At 36.9% G+C, this 21,208-nt stretch overlaps 1 protein-coding gene across 5 annotated transcripts in view; it reads right to left on the bottom strand.

Moving 5' to 3' along the window:
- The window catches only part of ZMYM4 (zinc finger MYM-type containing 4), a 146,901-nt gene that overhangs the window by 80,692 nt on the left and 45,001 nt on the right, over window positions 1-21,208 (bottom strand). For all 5 annotated transcript variants that reach the window (XM_040468859.1, XM_040468850.1, XM_040468856.1 and 2 more), the window contains one exon: window positions 4,782-4,827. Coding sequence is in view for 2 of the 5 variants with exons in the window: in XM_040468850.1 (XP_040324784.1) it covers window positions 4,782-4,827 (46 nt within the window). In the remaining 3 variants the exon portion in view is untranslated. The remainder of the gene's footprint in view (window positions 1-4,781; window positions 4,828-21,208) is intronic.

Below are 21,208 nucleotides of genomic sequence, written 5' to 3'. Positions count from 1 at the left end.
CACACACACACACACACACACACACACACACACACACACACACACACCAGCTTCATGTCACTGAATTTGGCAACAATTTCTTGGATATGACACCACCAAAAGCACATGCAACAAAAGCAAAACTAAACAAATTGGCCACCAAATTTGAAAAACGTCTGTGCATCAAAAGGAACCATCAACGGAGTGAAAAGGCAATGTACAGAATGGGAAAAAAACTTTCGTAAATCATATATCCGATAAGGAGTTAATATCCAGAATATATAAAGAACTAGAAATCAACACGAACAAAAGAATCAAATAACCCAAGTCAAAAACAGGCAAAGGACTTTCAACAAGCCTATGAAAAGATGCTCAACATCACTAATCATTAGAGAAAGGAAAACCAAAACTACAATGAGGTTATCATCACCTCACAACCTCTAGGGTGGCTACTATCAAAAACACAGAAAAGTAGCAGTGTTGGCAAAGATGTAAAGAAATTGTAACCCTGTGCACTGCTGGTGCAAATTTAAAATGGTACAAATCACAACTGAAAATAATATGGCAGTTCCTCAAAAACTTGAAAACAGTATTATATAAACCAGCAATCTCCATTTCTGGGTATACAGCCAAGAAAAACAAAAGCAAGATCTTGAAGAGATATTTACACACTCATACTCACTGCATCAACACAAGAATAGATAAACAAAATGGTCTAACCATACAATGGAATATTATTCGGCCTTAAAAAGGAAGGACATTCTGACATGACATTCTGACATGTTACAACACAGATAAACCTTAAGGGGGAAACAGAATTTTTATTCAAGAGCTATTAAAAATTTGTTTTGCAAGATAAAAAGTTCTAGAGATCTGTTGCACAACAATGTGAATGTACTTAAAATACTGAATTATACACTTAAAAATAATTAAAGTGGTAAATTTTACATTATATACTTTTTACTACCATTTTAAAAAATAAATAAATTGTGATGTATTTAATGAATAAATACACATCAGTGATGAATGAATGAGAGCTACATGCAACACTACATTCAAATCTCAGGAATATACGGTTAAAAAAAGAAAGTGGTAACATATACAGTGTAATTCAAAAACAATATAAAATCTATTAATAAGCAAAACTAAATAATCTCTTGATTAATAATGTAAATGTGGTAAAAACTATTAAGAAATGCAAGGAATTAAGCAAAATTGAGGACAATGGCTGTGTAAAGAGAAGAACAGAATGGGACCAAGGGATTGGCATGAAAGGCATGATCGTGCACGTTTTTCTACAGCTGGGTGGTGGTGAAGTCAGAGGTTTTTATTTTTAATATATCTCACATGTTTTAAATATTTTTTTGTTTAACACTTTTTAAAAATATTTTTCTAAATACTCCAATAAACTCTAGGATAACATATATTCAAAGGGTGAGGAAAACTTTTTTAAACCAAAACTGAAAACCATGATGTTAAAAAAGACCAAAATTTTTTATATTAAAAACATTTGTTTAGGGGCGCCTGGGTGGCTGTCGGTTGAGTGTCCGACTTCAGCTCAAGTCATGATCTCACGGTCCGGTCCATGAGTTCAAGCCCCGCATCGGGCTCTGTGCTGACCGCTCAGAGCCTGGAGCCTGTTTCGGATTCTGTGTCTCCCTCTCTCTCTGACCCTCCCCCGTTCATGCTCTGTCTCTGTCTCAAAAATAAATAAATGTTAAAAAAAAAAATTAAAAAAAAAAAACATTTGTTTAGGAAAAGATGACACAAGCAAAAAGAAACAAAACAAAGGAAATCAACCCCCTCTACTTCATTATTAAAAGAACTTTAAGTTATCTTTTCTAAAAGTTAAATTTCCTGAGTGAATGTCTATCTTTTTAAAAGTATACCTGAACCTTCTTTCAGTTTTATCCTTTACCATGCCTACTATCACTCCCCTTAACAACTATGATTATGATATTACAAAAAGCCTGTAACGTGTCATGAAAAAAAAACTTTAAAAAATGGGCAAAGGGTATTCATTTATTTAACAAATATTTACAATTCGACAATACAGAGAAGCCAGTCCAAATGTTGAAATTATTAAAAACTGCTTAAATTCAAATTCAATAGGAGTTAAGAAAATGCAGAATAAAGTTAACACTGTGCTATTTCACATCCATCAGACTGCTAAACATGAAGAAGAGCTATAATGGACATTAATGGGGTGAGGAGGTATTCTTATACATTTCTGATGGAAATGTAAGACAGTCAAGTTTTGAAAAGCAGGACAGAAACATCTATTAAAATTACACATACCCTTTACCAAACAATACCCACTCTCTGTAATCTATGCACACATATACAACTAATATATAAGGATATTCTTAAAGGATTTTTCATACTTCATTGATTATCATGGTAAAAAAAAAAACAACTAAAATAACATCAGTGTCTGAAAGGGGAAAGGGGAAAGGGGAAAGGGGAAAGGGGAAAGGGGAAAGGGGAAAAGTTGACTTGCACATCTAAACCCTGTGATGTTTAAGCTATTCCAGTCAAGATGGAAGGAGATCATAAAGTACTCCTGAATGAAAGAAGCTAGGTAGAGAAATCTATGTATATGATGATCTCACCTGTTAAACAAAAAATAAAAATCTTCAAAACCCTTACATATACACATATAAATACGTATATTTGCATATATTATATATATATTTATACATGTATATGTTGTATATACATGTATATATTATGTGTCTATATATGTATATATATGATAATGATTTTAGGAACACTGGAGAAAAACGTGAAAGGCTACCTACAAAGGTAAAGGGTAGGGGGCAATAGGGACAATGATGATACGGAAAGGAATGACTAAGTCAAAAAAAAAGACAAAATGTTACTCATAAAATATCATGCATGATCAGATTCATCAGTTTCTGTTTCTGTATTACAGGAGTGGTTAATGTTATGAATATCCACATACAGACCTAAAGAATGAATTTCTTTTTTAAGCCATTTTCTAGTTTAGAATAAAATATCATGTGAATAAAATATCATGTGACAGCATTATATGCTGTGAATGCAGACTGGATTTTCCAAATACGGCTGCAACAATATCTCCCATCTACATTGTTTTCTACAATGTGACCTTGACCCTTCTATCAAGAAGTAAGGTCTAGGGGTGCCTGGGTGGCTCAGTTGGTTAGGTGTCTGACTTCAGCTCAGGTCATGATTTCACGGTCCCTGAGTTCAAGCCCTGCACTGGGTTCTGTGCTGACATCTCAGGGCCTGGAGCCTGCTTCAGATTCTGTGTCTCCTTCTCTATCTGCCCTTCCCCCACTTACACTCTGTTTCTCTCTCAAAAATAAAGAAACAAAACAATTTAATTTAAAAAAAAAAAAAAAAAAGGTGAGGTCTGAATATTCTCTTCTCCTAAATCTGAGCAGGCTTGTGACTCCCTCATACCCAAAGGATGTAGTAGAAAGGACACTGTGTGACTTCTGAAGGTAGCTCAGAAAAGATGCTGATTCTGCTTTCTTCACTGAATTACTCTTTTGCTTGGAGCCTGAGCCACCATGAGAGAAGTCTACCTGGAGGCCGCCATGCTATAAGGAAGGCAAGGCAACAGGGACAACATGTACAGGGGCTCAAGTCAGCAGTTCCTGTCTTTGTGCTCTCAATAGCCCAGCCTAGACATGAATGAACTCCAGATTATTCCAAGACCATTAAAGATCAAGAGAGCTAGCTACCTCTCAATATGTACTCTATAAAAACCTGTTCTCTCTCAAAAAACGTTAAACTAATTCCAAAGAAGGTACTCACAGATCCTACTACTGGGACTTAAAAAAAAATTTAAAAAGAAATGCATATTTTCCTTGACTTACTAGCTCTAGATGACAAAATTTATTCTTCATGAACAAGCACACAAACATCCTTTGATGATTCAGCAGTTCAATTCTTAGAATTTATTCTACAGAAAAGGATACAGTCCCTTTGTCTATTTCAGTAGAAGTAGACAAAAATGTGTACAGGAATACATACTAAATATTGTTTGTAATACTGAAAAACTGAAAAGAATACATACATATATAAAAGAGGAAGATGGCTAAATTATAATACACCCATACAATAAAATACCGAGTAGCCACCAGAAATGATGCAAAAGGTCAAAATCCATTGACATACAGAGATGTTAAGGCAGTTGAATGAAAAAAGCAAGAACAGTATCCACAGGATCCCTACAAACATATATAAATCCCCACCTGTCATACATAGATCTATATACATCCACAGAAAAAAAGTCTGGAAAGATATATATTAAACTTTTAGAAGTGGTTATCTTTAGAGAATAAAAAACACAAAGGCTTTCATTTTCTGCTTTTTTCATTTTTGTATTGTAAAATTGAATGTATTACTTTTATAATCATAAGAAACAAAAAAAAATTTTCAGAGAATCATGTAACATAGAAAGAATATAAACAGAAAATTAAGAAGCCCTGTAAACAAAGTAGAAATCTTTACTGAATGGTAAAGTCTAAACTTCTATATGGTTAATACATACACAAAGCTTAGCTATATTTCAACATTAATATCTGTGAGAATAAAATATTTACTAAAAAAAGGAAAAACTCTTAAAATTAAGATTAACTTGCTGAAAATACTAACAGAGTGATGATTTCTAAACTATATCAAATTGGACCATCGCATTAATCAGCCCAAACTAAACCCTGTTAAATGTTAAGCACTGATAAATGCTCTATCTAGACTCAATTATTATCTACATAAAGACATGAGTGGTTTTTTTCTAAAGTGGTACTTACAGTTCTCTACAATTTCATCAAAAACTGCACCAGTTTTCTGCTCAAACTGAAAAAGCAAAAAAGCAAAGAGAAAAGTAACATTATTGTCACATTCTATCATACTTTCTGGTATCCCTCCTCACTCCCCCAAAAGCTGTAATTTTCAACCCAAAGTATACAAAATCACAAGATAAACAAAATACTGCCAAGTAGACTAGAATATAATTTATAATGAATAAAATAAACTCTCACGTGAAAACCCCCAAACCAAAAACAAAGAGACAAATACATGCCCTAATATAAACTTATTTTTAAATCACTTTTGCAGCACAAAATATAGTCCTATGTATTTATAATAATAATAATAAAGACAGCCAACACTTACTGAGAACTTACTAACACTGATAACTATATAAAACTTCTAATCAAAATTAAACAGAACAATCAGCATCAAATAGGTTTTTAGCTGTCCTTCAAAAGAAAGTTAGTCCTGTTATAGAAATGGTTCCTATTTCGGTATGTTAGGGCCTAGGACAGAAGCAGAGCCAAGTCTGAGGTAATTTTGGATCTTTAAAACACAGATGCAGGGGGAATGGTAACTGGCTCAGTTAGTAGAGAATGCAATCTCCAGGTCATGAGTTTGAACCCTACGATGGGTGTAGAGATTAGTTTAAAAAAATGTACAAACACACACACACACACACACACACACACACACACACACACACACACACGTATATGTGTATGTATAAATAAAAAAATAAATAGGGGCACCTGGGTGGCTCAGGCTCAGATGGTTAAGCCCCCAACTCTTGGTTTCAACTCAGGTCATGATCTCACAGTTCATGAGTTCAAGCCCCACGCCAAGCTCTACACTGACAAGAGTGGAGCCTGCTTGGGATTCTGTCTCCCTCTCGGCCCTCCCCTGCTCTCTCTTCCTCTCTCAAAAATAAATAAATATTCTTGGGGCGCCTGGGTGGCTCAGTCGGTTAAGCGTCCGGCTTCAGCCAGGTCACGATCTCGCGGTCCGTGAGTTCGAGCCCCGCGTCAGGCTCTGGGCTGATGGCTCGGAGCCTGGAGCATGTTTCCGATTCTGTGTCTCCCTCTCTCTCTGCCCCTCCCCCGTTCATGCTCTGTCTCTCTCTGTCCCAAAAATAAATAAAAACGTTGAAAAAAAATTTTAAAAAAAATAATAAATATTCTTTAAAAATAAAATATAGGGGCGCCTCGGTGGCGCACTCGGTTAAGCGTCTGACTTCAGCCAGGTCACGATCTCGCAGTCCGTGAGTTCGAGCCCCGCGTCGGGCTCTGGGCTGATGGCTCAGAGCCTGGAGCCTGTTTCCGATTCTGTGTCTCCCTCTCTCTCTGCCCCTTCCCCGTTCATGCTCTGTCTCTCTCTGTCCCAAAAATAAATAAACGTTGAAAAAAAAATAAAAAATAAAATAAATAAAATATAAATAAATAAATAAATAAATAAATAAATAAATAAATAAATAAGACAGAAATGGAGGGGAAGGGGGGAATGGAGTACAGCAAAAGCAACTCTATCCAGGAGCTAGAAACACTCACATGCTCCACCCCTAGTATGTAAAGAGCTCCTCATTTTGGCAAGTGTGAGCATTCCAGCCTCATGCTTTCCCACCTACTTCTCATCAATGAGACAAGAACACAAGGAAGGCTGCTTCTTGATAAACCTTACCCACTAAAAGCCAGAGTATGTCTCCCCGTTCAAGGAGAAACTTTTAAGGAAAAAACAACCACCTAGATACCTATGTAACTACAGAGGAAACACAACAGCTGGCTATAGTAATTAACAGTATCTGAGGATGCCTGGGTGGCTCAGTCATTGAGCATCTGACTTAGGCTCAGGTCATGATCTCACATTTCTTGAGTTCAAGTCCCACTTTGAGTGAGTCTCACATCTCTCCTCTCTCTCTCTCTTCACTCACTTGCACCCTCTCTCTCTCTCAAAAAAAAAAAAAAAAAAAAGATAGTATCTGATGTGTATAAATGTGAAGAGACAACCAATGACCCCCAGGTTTCTGAAATAAACCGTGTGAAGGAGAGAGTTCAAGGTGAATAAACAGAACCACTCAGAAGGCAACAATTTACAGAAAGAAAACTTCTAAAAAGTATTTTAAGTGGTATCTGAGATGAGAGGATAGAGATGCAAAAAAAGAAAAAAAAAACACTAAAAACCAAGAAAAGGAGACAAGAGACAGGAAAATGACTACAAAAATTAAAATTTTATTGGAAAGGATAGTGATAAAATTATCAGGTGGAAAAACAAACAAAAATAAATATAACAAAGTCAAAAAGCTAGAAAAGATATTCTATATGATGCCCTGTTAACACTGAACTAGCAGGGAGGCACCTGGATGGCTCGGTCGGTTAAGCTTTTTTGACTTTGGCTCAGGCCATGATCTCACAGTTCGTGAGTTTGAGCCCTGCATCGGGCTCTGTGCTGACAGCTCAGAGCCTGGAGCCTGTTTCAGGTTCTGTCTGTCTGTCTGTCTGTCTGTCTGTCTCTCTCTCTCTCTACCCCTCCCTGGCTCGCACTCTCTCTCAAAACTAAATAAACATTAAAAAAAAATTTTTTTTTTAAAAAAAGACTGAACCAGCAGGTCAAAGAGCCATCTCAAAGGCATCCCAAAGGAGAGAACAATGGAAAGGTGAAATGATAGAAGAAAATTTTCCTAAAAAACTATTTGAGACTGAAAGGGCCCACCATCTCCAAGAGGATATGGAAAAGAGATACATCCTGGTGAAATTTCAGAATTTCAAACAAAAACTGATGAGGAATAAAAAGAATTATAGCCTACGTGATTCATAAAACACATTAAACATACTGATTTCAACCATATAAAAATGAAAAAGAAAGCAAAACAGTAAAGGCCAACCAACCACCCAACAAGTTATGCTCCAGAATAAAAGAGAAATTGGGACATGTGACTTGGCAAGCCAAAGACTGAAATAGTACTTGCCTGCACTGAGGGGTTCCCAAGTGTTTAAAGATAATGTACATTTTGTATAATACCACCCTGGACACTTTGCATGCACAGCCAAAGAAACTATAATCTTACTCAATGATAGAAAATAAAAATATAGTAGTGACATTACCAAGGGTGACATACCTATACTTTATGGGTGACTTAAAGAGATTTTCTAAGGTAATTTGGATTATGTACCATTTCATTTTGTGAGCTGATTATAAAACCCAAGAAGGGATAATACAATATTATAATTTAGTCTCCTAAGATAAGACTGTGTTCTATAAGAAACAAGAATCAAGCTGATACCATACTTCTCTGCAAGATGAACACAAAAGATAAATGATTTTCACATTCTAAAAGGAAAAAAAAAAACCTTGGAATTTAGACCAAATTTTATTATGAAAAATATATAACAAAATGGAAATTAAGTACACTAATTAAAATTATACTGGACATGAGAAACAGGAGCCAACGGATTATGACGCCAAAGAAATGAAAACAATGGAAAGAACATAAGAAGACACTCTTCAGAAGACACTCTTTTGCAAGGCAACAATTCTAGGATACAGTGATCTTCTCTATGGCTCAGAACAAAACCTTTGTTTTCTTACTTCCCCCTCTCCCTCCCTCTCAAACAGAAAACAAAAACAAAGACTAAATATATTGCCACTGATGCCAAACAATTTATAGGTTTGTTTACAACAGATACAGTATCGGTCAGCAAGTCCTTTGTTGACAATGGGTACACATTTCAAAACCATAGGACAAAATGGATTAGTGCCCACCTAAGACTAAGGAGAAAGATCTGAGAATACTGCTAATGAGTAAAGGATTGCTTTCTTTTTTTTTTTAATAATGAAGTATAGCTGACACATGATGCTATTATTAGCTTCAGGTGTACAACACAGTGATTCAACAACTCTAAGTTATACATTATGCTATTCTCAGCATAAGTGTAGCTATTGAAGTCAATAATATGATACTATTAAAATACCTACTAACTGTATTCTGTTGGCTGTACCTTTCATCTCCATGACTTATTCATTCCACAACTGAAGCCTGTACCTCCCGCTCCCCTTCACTGCTTTTTCCCAACTCCACCCCCTCTGACAATCACCAGTTTGTACTCTGTGTTTATGGGTCTGTTTCTTTTTGTTTGTTCATTTGTTTTATCAGATTCCACACATTAAGTGGGGTGCCTGGGTGGCTCAGTCGGTTAAGTGTCTGAATCTGGATTTCGGCTCAGGTCATGATCTCACAGTTTGTGAGATGGAACCCTGTATTGGGCTCTGCGCCATCAGCTACTTGGCATTCTCTCTACCTCTCCCAAACTTGTGTACACACATGCTCTTTCTGTCAAAATATATAAACTTAAAAAAAAAAAAAGATTCCACATGTAGGTGAAATCATATGGTATTTGTCTTTCTCAGACATATTTCACTTAGAATACTCTCTAGGGCCTTCCATGTTGTCACAAAATGGCAAGATCTCATTCTTTCCTACAGCTGAGTAATATTCCATTGTGTATGTATACATCTTCTTTATCCACTCAACTATCAATGGACATTAAGGTTGCTTCCATATCTTGGCTACTGTAAATATGCTGCAATAGACATAAGGTACATATATCTTCTCAGTGTTTTCATTTTCTTTGGGTGAAGACCCAGTAGTGGAATTACTAGATCCCATGGTACCTCTATTTTTAGTTTTCTGAGGAACCTCTATATTGTTTTCCAGAGTGGCTGCACCAATTTACATCCCCAAAAACAGTGCACAAGGGTTCCTTTTCCTCCACAACCTCACCAATGCTTGTTTGTGTGTTTTATTTCAGCCATTCTGACAGGTGTGAGGTAATATCTCATTGTAATTTTGATTTGTATTTCCCTTGTGATTAGTGATATTGTGTATCTTTTCATGGGTCTGGTTGGCTATTTGTATGTCTTTAGAAAAATGGGGCGCCTGGGTGGCGCAGTCGGTTAAGCGTCCGACTTCAGCCAGGTCACGATCTCGCGGTCCGTGAGTTCGAGCCCCGCGTCAGGCTCTGGGTTGATGGCTCGGAGCCTGGAGCCTGTTTCCGATTCTGTGTCTCCCTCTCTCTCTGCCCCTCCCCCGTTCATGCTCTGTCTCTCTCTGTCCCAAAAAAATAAATAAAAAATGTTGAAAAAAAAATTAAAAAAAAAAAAAAAGAAAAATGTTCAGGTCCTCTGTCCATTTTTTAATCGAATTGTTTTTGTTTTTTCATGTTGTTATATAAGTTCATTATATATCAGAGGTATTAACCCTTGTCAGGTATATCATTTATAATATCTTCTCCCATTCACTGGTGTCTTTTCATTTTGTTTGTTTCCGTCACTATGCAAAAAGCTTCTAATTTTGGTGTGTTTTATTTTTGTTTCCCTTTTCTGAAGAGACACATCTAGAAAAATGTTGCTAGGGTCTAAGTCAGAGATTACTGCTTATACTTTCTTCTAGGAGTTTTATGGTTTCAGGTCTCATGTTTAGGTCCTTAATTCATTTTGAGTTTATTTTTGTGTATGGTGAAAGAAAGTGGTACAGTTTCATCTTTTTGCATGTAGCTGTCCAGTTTTCCCGGCACCATTAATCTAAGAAACTTTTTTCCCCCATTGTATATTGTTGTTTGCTTTGTCATAGGTTAACTCACCAAAGTGTAGACTGGTTTCTGGACTCTCTATTTTGTTCCACTGACCTATGGGTCTATTTTTGTGCCAGTAGCACACTGTTTTACTACAGCTTTGTAGTAGATCTGGGTACAGGGCTTCCTTTTCCAGGTGATGAAAATGTTCTAAAATTGATTCTGGCTGCACAATTATGAAAATATTAAAAACCACTGAATTGTGTGACTACTCAACAATGGGCAGGCAGGTAACATTAACACTGCTTTCAATTAAATGACAGGCAGGACTCCAAACACCTATCTGGCCTATAATCTCACCAACTGGTTGACAAAAAATTTAGACAAAACACTTAGTTTTGTGATAATATAATGGTTTCACTAAACGTGTTTTCAGTGCTTCTTGTCCAATCAGTATATTTACAAATAAGAAATTAAATCTAAGCAGTCACAAATTTACCTTTGAAATTAATGACCTACTAGTCAGCCCTCAGGTTTCATGAAAGATTTAACTGAATTCAAAAGCCAAGCCAATTGTATTTTTAAGAGTCTGTAATAACTATTATATATATGCAAGGATTTTCTCAATACTATGAAACCAAAATTAAACCAAATGAAACCAATGAAACGAAAAATCAAAAAAATAAATTAACATGCGTGGTACTGACAAAAAAAAAATACCAGTTCCTTTTTAGTTGTTAAAATAGTCTTGTGGGTTCTGCCCATTAACTTTAAAACATGTAACCATTAGGGGCGCATGGGTAGCTCAGTCCATCAAGCGTCCAACTTCGGCTCAGGTCATGATCCCATGGTCTAAGGGTTCAAACCCTGCATCAGGCTCTGTGCTGTCAGCTCGGAGCCTGGAGCCTGCTTCGGATTCTGTGTCTCCTTCTCGCTCTGCCCCAGCCCCACTTGTGCTCTGTCTCTCTCTGTCTCTCAAAAATAAATGTAAAATTAAAAAAAAATTTTTTTTAATAAAAATAAATAAATAAAAGAAAACCTCTGGGCAAATGACTGAGCCCCCTGTATTCCAAAAATTAAGCACTGGGGATAAAGTACATTTTTACTTATAAAACAAAATACTCACATTCCCTAACCCTGGAAAGAGAAAAAAATTCCAAATATATTGTGAATTGGCAAGCATACCACCCACACCCACCTGCAAAAAAAAAAAAAAAAAAAAAAAAAAATCACAATAGCCAAATCAATAAATTTGATTTTTAAAAAGTTAATGTCCTTGGGGCGCCTGGGTGGCTCAGTCGGTTGAGCTTCGGCTCAGGTCATGATCTCGCGGTCCGTGAGTTTGAGCCCCACGTCGGGCTCTGTGCTGACCGCTCAGAGCCTGGAGCCTGTTTCGGATTCTGTGTCTCCCTCTCTCTCTGACCCTCCCCCATTCATGCTCTGTCTCTCTCTGTCTCAAAAATAAGTAAACGTTAAAAAAAAATTTAAAAAAAAAGTTAACGTCCAATTTTCTAACCTTCATACATAATGACATAACTGATAGGATAAACATAATACCATAATGTACATGAGGACAGAATGACTAATACCATAAACATTCTCCAACTGATTTCAATATGTGATAGTTTATGTGATAAGTTTAATAATTTGAGAGTTTATATGATAAACTTATTCAATGACAACTAAGTAACAAACCAAGAGCTCTAAAACTGTTTAGGGAACTGAGGCAAGGTTTTCAATAATTAAGTAGAGACTGGGGCGCCTGAGTGGCTCAGTCAGTTGGGCGTCTGACTTCAGCTCAGGTCATGATCTCGTGGTTTATGGGTTCGAGCCCCATGTCGGTCTCTGTTCTGAGAGAACAGAGCCCCAACACCCTAAAAGTCAAATGAGAACTCCCAAAATTAGAGGTTTTCCCCCATTTCTTTCAACTGGTGAATAGTAAGAACCTTCATTTCTATTTCTAAAACATCTTAGTGTTTGAGATAAATCTCTACCATGATGAGCTATCCGATATAAGAGGTCAGGAAAAGCAAAGGAACTGCTCCCTAATTTAACATCTGAAGGATGACTAAGAATCAAAACAGGTGAAAAGGGGGGTGCCCAGGTGGCTCAGCTGGAAGAGCATGTGACTCGATCTTGGGATTGTATTTTGAGTCCGAGCCCTGTGTTCGGTGTATAGACTACTAAAAAACAAAAATAAGTTAACTTTAAAACAGGTAAAAGTGGAAGGGAAGATTCAAGAAAAGAACAACTAATGTTCAAGGTTCTTAGCAGGAACAAGAAGAAAGAATCCAAGAAATAGAAAGGCTAGGTGAATTAATAGAATTCTGTGAGTAAAGCAGGCCAGACTGTAAGATAAAGCTCATGACATGTATGGAACCAGAAAAGACCCCGACTAGCCAAAGAAATTTTGAAAAAGAAAACCAAAGTAGGAGGCAACACAATCCCAGACTTCGGGCTGTATTACAAAGCTGTAATCATCAAGACAGTATGGTACTGGCACAAAAACAGACACTCAGATCAATGGAACAGAATAGAGAATCCAGAAATGGACCCACAAACGTATGGCCAACTAATCTCTGACAAAGCAAGAAAGAATATCCAATGGAATAAAGACAGTCTCTTCAGCAAGTAGGGCTGGGAAAACTGGGCAGCGGCATGCAGAAAAATGAACCTGGACCACTTTCCTACACCATACACAAAAATAAACTCAAAATGGATGAAAGACCTAAATGTAAGACAGGAAGCCATCAAAATCCTCGAGGAGAAAGCAGGCAAAAACCTCTTTGCCCTTGGCCGCAGCAACTTCTTACTCAACACGTCACCGGAGGCAAGGGAAACACAAGCAAAAATGAACTATTGGGACCTCATCAAAATAAAAAGTTTCTGCACGGTAAAGGAAACAATCAGCAAAACTAAAAGGCAACTGACAGAATGGGAGAAGATATTTGCAAATGACATATCAGATAAAGGGTTAGTATCCAAAATCTACAAAGAATTTATCAAACTCAACACCCAAAAAACAAATAATCCAGTGAACAGATGGGCAAAAGAAGTGAATAGACACTTCTCCAAAGACATCCAGATGGCCAACCGACACATGAAAAAACGCTCAACATCACTTATCATCAGGGAAGTAAATACAAATCAAAACCACAATGAGATACCACCTCACGCCCTTCAGAAAGGCTAACATTAACAACTCAGGCAACAACAGATGTTGGCGAGGATGTGGAAAGAGAGGATCTCTTTTGCACTGCTGGTGGGAATGCAAACTGATGCAGCCACTCTAGAAAACAGTATGTAAGTTCCTCAAAAAATTAAAAATAGAACTACTCTACAATTGCTCTACTAGGTATTTATCCAAGGGATACAGGTATGCTGTTTCAAAGGGGCACGGGCACCCAATGTTTATATAGCAGCAGTATCAACAATAGCCAAAGTGTGGAAAGAGCCCGAATGTCCATCAATGGATGAATGGATAAAGATGTGGGGTGTGTGTGTGTGTGTGTGTGTGTGTGTGTGTGTGTGTATGGAGTATTACTCGGCAATCAAAAAGAATGAAATCTTGCCATTTGCAACTACGTGCATAGAACTGGAGGGTATTATGCTAAATGAAATTAGTCGGTCAGAGAAAGACAAATTATCATTATGACTTCACTCATATGAGGACTTTGAGACAAAACAGATGAACATAAGGGAAGGGAAGCAAAAATAATATAAAAACAGGGATGGGGACAAAACATAAGAGACTCTTAAATATGGAGAACAAACAGAGGGTTACTGGAGGGGTTGTGGGAGGGGGGATGGGCTAAATGGGTAAGGGGCATTAAGGCATCCACTGCTGAAATCATTGTTGCACTATATGCTTAAATAAAATAAAAATAAAATTTAAAAATAATAATAATAAAGCTAATGACAAATCATAGGCCAAACACTGCAGGACATTCTTAATACACAGGGTGACCACATATTCCAGTTAGCTGAAAGCATCTCTATTTACACCTATCATATCCATGTAATTGTTAATGTGCTCCCCTTTGCTCTCAAAACTGTCTCAGCTTCTCAGTTTTGTCACCCCTAAGTATTAGTCATGTTTAGATACTAACTTTATCCTAAGAAAAACCACTGAAGGAGATGGCAGGAAACAATTCCTGTGGCTACAGAATAAAAGTCATTTCTCACTCCCACCCAAAGTTCTAATCATACCATTCTCCTATAGTTTTCTCCCTACTGGGAATAGACGTCTACCTGATGAAATGCCACTGCTTCTTCAAAGTGTAGCTCTTCAGGGAGTACTTTTCTGACAACCCATTTAGAATTCATGACTCCTCTGTAGCACTTAGATTTAATTTCATTTACAGTCACTTGTGGCACAGTTAACTTATGTATATGTCAGTATTACCTTCTAGATCTAGATACCATATTGTATGGACTTATTGTAATGTATTAGCTCTTTTTTATTAACTGAATGCCATAATTTTCCAATTCTCAGTATCTGTTATGCAAAACCTGAAAGATGAACTAAGATAAAAGGACTCCTGTGACCAAATAAATATAGCAAATACACATCTCTTTTCAGTGTAACAATACTTGTTAATTTACTAATTTCTTTTTTTTTAAGTTTATTTATTTATTTTTTGAGAGAGAGAGGGCACATCCAAGCAAGGGAGGAGCAGAGAAAGAGGGAGAGAATCCCAGGCAGGCTCAGCGCTGTCAGCATGGAGCACGATGCGGGGCTCCATCTCACAAACCGTGAAATCATGACCTGAGTTAAGCATCAAGAGTCAGATGCTTAACTGACTGAGCTACTCCATGCCCCTTAATTTCTAACTAAAGAAACCTGTACAGTTTTGTTTCGCCCATCGTTTTCCAAATGTACTTTGACCACAGAACCCTTTTGAAGGATAACACTAACATATTACAGCACAACTGTGGGAAATGAGCCTAACTGCTGCTAGCATTAGAAGTTTGTATATTTCTATGCACTTTAATACAAGATCATTTTTTAATTAATATACTCCAAAATAACAGTTTTTACGTTTTTTCTTTAATCTTGCCATTTGACCATCTGCAGTTTTCACACCTATTGTATGAGGACTTTTCCACTTCATAGTTTAACAAATACATAAAACCGAATGTAATTAACATAAAACAGAATGTAATTATTTAACGCGCTAAAGAATCTCAAATTATCAGCTAAATTTAATAAAGAAATGTTAAAGACAGTAAATACTCCATTCCTAATACTCTCTTCCTTCTAAACATCTCCTTCTACCACTAATCAATCACAGCAATCTTTCCATAAAATATAAACATGTTATCAGAATTGTTCTCAATTCAAAATTCAGGTGTCCTTAATAGTCAATTGAAATTGGCAGGCAAGATCAATATTTACTACTTAATTACCATTAAAGTGGTAATATTACCAATATCATACCTTGCTCTAGAAGTACTAGTCAATGCAATCACAAAAAAAAATGTAAAGTGTAAAACAGTAAAAAGCAAACAAAGTTATTTACAATTCGCTTGTCTACTTGAAAAGTACAAGATAGGGGCGCCTGGGTGGCGCAGTCGGTTAAGCGTCCGACTTCAGCCAGGTCACGATCTCGCGGTCCGTGAGTTCGAGCCCCGCGTCGGGCTCTGGGCTGATGGCTCAGAGCCTGGAGCCTGTTTCCGATTCTGTGTCTCCCTCTCTCTCTGCCCCTCCCCCGTTCATGCTCTGTCTCTCTCTGTCCCAAAAATAAATAAAAACGTTGAAAAAAAAATTAAAAAAAAAAAAGAAAAGTACAAGATAGCAGAAAACGTTTTAGGAATCAGAATACAGGTCAATAGAGTAACTCTTTACAAGACTGAACATTCAAGAAATCAGTAGCATTCCTGAGAAACAACAACAATTAGTTAAAATATAACAGAAAAAAAGGATCCAATTTACAATAATCACACATAAAATATCATAAGAATAAACTTTGAGAAATGTATAAAATCATTGTTTAAAAACTTACAAAATTTTCTGGAGAATAAACAGGTGATATACCATTTTTACCAAAGGGAAAAAAAAAATCAATACTATGAAGAATACAATTTCCTCACAAAAAAGAGTGGGGTGAATAGAACTAAACAAAACAATCATCAAGTACATCTGGAAAAATAAAGATAAAAAGAATATCAAACAAAATGTTGAATTATATTAGTAACAAGAAGAAAAATGTGCCCTACCATATATCAAAGGTACAATAACTAAAATATGGGGTACTGGCATGGCAATTAATAGCTTAATGAAACAATAGAAAACACAAAGTCCCAAGTATACTTAAGAATTAGACTATGACCAGTAACCACTTTGGAGGAGAAATCTTGGATCACTCCCTCATACTTTACACCCAAATAAATTCCAGATAGATTATAGACAAATTGGCAAAATAAATTCCAGATAGATTACAGACAAATTGGAAAAAATGAAAACAATAGAAGACACGAAAATCTTTTAACCAGAAAAAGAAACAAATCCTTATGTGACCTTGATGACAGTAAAAACAGAAATTGGAGAGATGCCCAGGTCGCTCAGTGGGTTAAGAGTCTGACTTCGACTCAGGTCATGATCTCTCGGTTCAGGAGTTCAAGCCCAGTATCCAGCTCCATGCTGACAGCTCAGAGCCTGGAACCTGCTTCAGATCTCCTGTCTTCCTTTCTCTCTGTGCCCCTCCCCCGCTGGTGCACGCGCGCGCTCTCTCTCTCTCTCTCAAAAATGAATAAACGTTAAAAAAAAAAAAAAACTGGAAAAACTTAAAGACAATCTGGGGGGAAGGATGTATTAATAATATTACAATGTTAATATCCTACTTATAAAGCAGTCTTAGACTCTATTAGCAGCATCCTAATAAAAAATGACTGAAGACCAGAAATAAGCACAAAATATTCAATCTCACCTGAAGTCAAAACTAAAATAAAATCCCATTTTCTCTCAGATCAGCAAAAATACAAACAAAAGGACAAATAGAAATTCCCCTCCAATTTTTTTTAAACCTAAATATATCTAGGAAATTTCTCATTAAGCAGAGACTTAATTCACTTTTTAGTCACTACATAATCTTTTGTTATATTACAGTAATGGACATTTAGCTTGCTTTGAGCCTCTTTTTCAAATGCAGTATTATAGCTGTCATCTTTATACATATAAACTGGCTTGTGTGTGTGTGTGTGTGTGTGTGTGTGTGTGTGTATAATCAGTTCCTAAAAGTGGAATGAGATTAAAGGGCATAGGTGAATATGGTAAATTTTTAATAGATGTTACTCAATTGCACACTAAAGCATTCCACCAATATATACAAATACCAACAGGGTGAGTCCCTGTTTCTTTTTTTTTTTTTTTTAAGGTTTATTTATTTATTTTTAAAATGTTTATTTATATTTGAGAAAGAGACAGAGTGCAAGAGGGGGAGGAGCAGAGAGAGGGAGACACAGAATCTGAAGCAGGCTCCAGGCTCCAAGCTGTCTGCACAGAGCCTGACATGGGGCTCGAGCTCACAAACCACGAGATCATCACCTGGGCCAAAGTTGGACGCGTAACTGACTGAGCCAACCAGGTGCCCCCAAAGGTTTCTTTATTCTTGAGAGAGAGTGCAAGCAGGGTACGGGCAGAGAGAGGGAGGGACAAAGGATCCAAAGTAGGCTCTGCGATGACAGCAGCCACCCCAATGTGGGGCTCAAACTCACAAACCATGATATCATGACCTGAGCTGAAGTCAGACACTCAATTGACTGACCTACCTGTGCCCGGGTTCCTGTTTCTTTTTTTTTTTTTTTAATTTTTTTTTTTTCAACGTTTATTTATTTTTGGGACAGAGAGAGACAGAGCACGAACGGGGGAGGGGCAGAGAGAGAGGGAGACACAGAATCGGAAACAGGCTCCAGGCTCCGAGCCATCAGCCCAGAGCCCGACGCGGGGCTCGAACTCACGGACCGCGAGATCGTGACCTGGCTGAAGTCGGACGCTTAACCGACTGCGCCACCCAGGCGCCCCTGGGTTCCTGTTTCTTAAGAACTTCTCCACCGGGGTGCCAGGGTGGCTGGGTCGGTTAAATGTCTGACTCTCTATCTCGGCTCAGGTAATGATATACATACATATACATACAAAGAGCTCTGAAAAAGTCTCCCTAGAAAAATGTCCAAACTTCTGACTCTGCAAAATCTGGCCCTACCTTCCTCTACTGCTTCACCTTTTCCTACCTGCATGTTCTCACTGCATCTTCATCCCCAAAGCAAATGCTCTAGTTATTACTAGATGACCAGTAATTACTAGATGTATTACTGTATTACCAGTATTACTAGATGACCATAACTAAATGACCAGTAGCTCACCCAACCTTTCAGGTACTTTCATGCCTCTGAACCATTATACACAGTGCTTCAGCTTTTCCAGTCATATTTCAATAGTAAACACCTATTCAGCTTTCATGACTGAGCTAAAGTTACAAATCTTTAATGATGTCATAATCTCACACAATGCACATACACCCAACTTTCTAAACAAGAAGAATTCACAACTTTCTTTCCTAGCACTACCACAGTAGATGTATCTATGATAGCAACTATAAAAAATTTACTCTCAAGTTGGGGATGCTATAAGGAATAAAGTAACCATACACCTTTCCGAAGCTATACCATGAAATGTCCCATTCTTTCCGCAGACCTACTGACAAATAACAGGGGTTATACAAACCTGGAGTTTTTACCCCATTTTGGAGACTATCTCAAACAATTCAGTAAAAGTAAACACTGCTTTTATACAAAATCCTTTAGAATTATACAAAAATTAAAAATAATCTAGTTTCTTTCAACGTAAATGAAATCCAGATTCTAAAGAATTAGAGATTCCACATTTCTCAAAGCAGGGAGCAGGTTAAAGTATATCATCGTTTAGAGAGATTTTTTTTGTCTGTTCCATACTGCTGTAAGCCAACCTCCTACTATATAACAGAAGCTCAATAAATATTTGCTGAATAACAGAATTATCTTTATTACAATAAAAACTTATACACCCTAAGAGTATACTTTAAAAATTACAAGACTCTTAAAGATTAAACAGAAGCTTCAAATATTTTTTTATGCTGGCCCCAGACCTCTCCAATTAAATGTCCAATCCTCTCCCTTCAACCTGAAATGGTAATGTCTGTCTCTCCATATTGCTATTCCAATGAACATCTTGTACTTTAACTTTCAAATTTATTCATACTGACAATCTTTATAATCATTTTATCAAGTGAGAAAATATAACAAACTTGTTATGGAAAAAACATATTATTTATACAGGCAGTACTCACTTTGAACTGTAGCACAGAACCATGAAAAAGACCTTGATAGCTGAGCAATCTTATTAATCAAAGGGAAAAAAAATCACAATTGTTCTGTAAACTTTAAATTTTTACGTAATATTTAAAAACATTTAAGATCCATTTACTGTCAATTATAGCATAAGAAAATGAAAAATACTGTGTGACTAGTATTTACTATTTTGGAATAGTAAGAACATACGGACATAAAACATAAGAAACCTTGAGAATCAGAATGTTCTGTTTCTTTCAAAAAATACTTACCAAGAGTAAACAGTTCTTGCCTTCTCATTTTCCTCATATAACTTATGACACAGAATAAGCATATTTTCTATGCCTTGGCAAACTGTCTCAATCCTTTCAAAGTTTGGTTCAGGTTCCAACATTTTTATACCCTTTGCCCTATCCATCTTATCAAATATTTCCAAGAGTTTCTTTAATGCAAAATTTTGCTGGAGTCACTTCCTTTGAGATATCTTGATCCTTTCTGTCACAACCTTCCTCATTTGTTGATAAATTCACCTTTACTAACTTCCTAGGGCTTCATACGTATACCGTTCCCTTTATGACCGCTTCACAATCTTATGTCTTTAATCACATTAAGTTATTGATGGGATTGCATTAAAAAACAGACCTATCTCACATTAAATTGTTGGTTACCATAATTACTTGCTCAATTAATCTTTGGAATCTGGGCGCAACATTCATAGCATTATCCCTACCTGCTCTAGCAGCTTCATCCTGGCAGCTGATTCTGAAGAGAAACCAACCTTCACTAGCAATAAATAGTTCTTCATTCTCTTTGTACTTAATTTGTTTTTATGTAGCAATTAACTTCAACACTTATGAATGCTGCCCAAACTGATTTGAGTTCTGTTCCTGTTACAATGTAAAATTGATGATGTTAGGGGCACCTGGGTGGCTCAAGCTGGTTGAGCGTCAGACTCTTGATTTTGGCTTAGTCGCGATCTCACAGGTTTGTGGGTTCAAACCCCATGTTGGGCTCTGCATTGACAGCACAGAGCCTACTTGGAATTCTGTCTCTCCACCTCTCTCTGCTCCTCCCCCATGCTCTCTCTCAAAATAAATAAGCTTAAAAAAGTTTTTTTTACTAAATAAAATTAATGTTAAAGCAATTTTACTTTGTTTTTCTATTCTTCCCATTTATTTATTTATTTATTCATTCATTCATTCATAGACAGTGCACATATGAGCAGGAGAGGGGTAGAGAGAGAGGGAGAAAGAATCCCAAGCAGGCTCCTCACTGTCAGCACAGAGCCCAACACAGGGATCGATCCCACAAACTGCGAGATCATGACCTGAGCCAAATTCAAAAGTTTGGATGCTTAACCAACTGAGACACCCAGGTGTTCCTTTTTCCAAACTCATACGTACCTTCATGCAGGCCTAGCTCTTATCCTATCTTCACGTGCCTGACACTACTTTCAAATCTTCACGACATCCAATTATTCAGATTTAGTGCTACCACTTTTCATTTCTTTGCTGCACTTCCATCTTTGTTAGTCAATT

Source organism: Herpailurus yagouaroundi, unplaced genomic scaffold (assembly GCF_014898765.1).
Source record: "Herpailurus yagouaroundi ecotype Mexico unplaced genomic scaffold, PumYag 77, whole genome shotgun sequence".
NCBI classification, from domain to species: Eukaryota; Metazoa; Chordata; class Mammalia; order Carnivora; family Felidae; genus Herpailurus; species Herpailurus yagouaroundi.
This window is presented reverse-complemented; position numbering and strand designations above follow the sequence as displayed.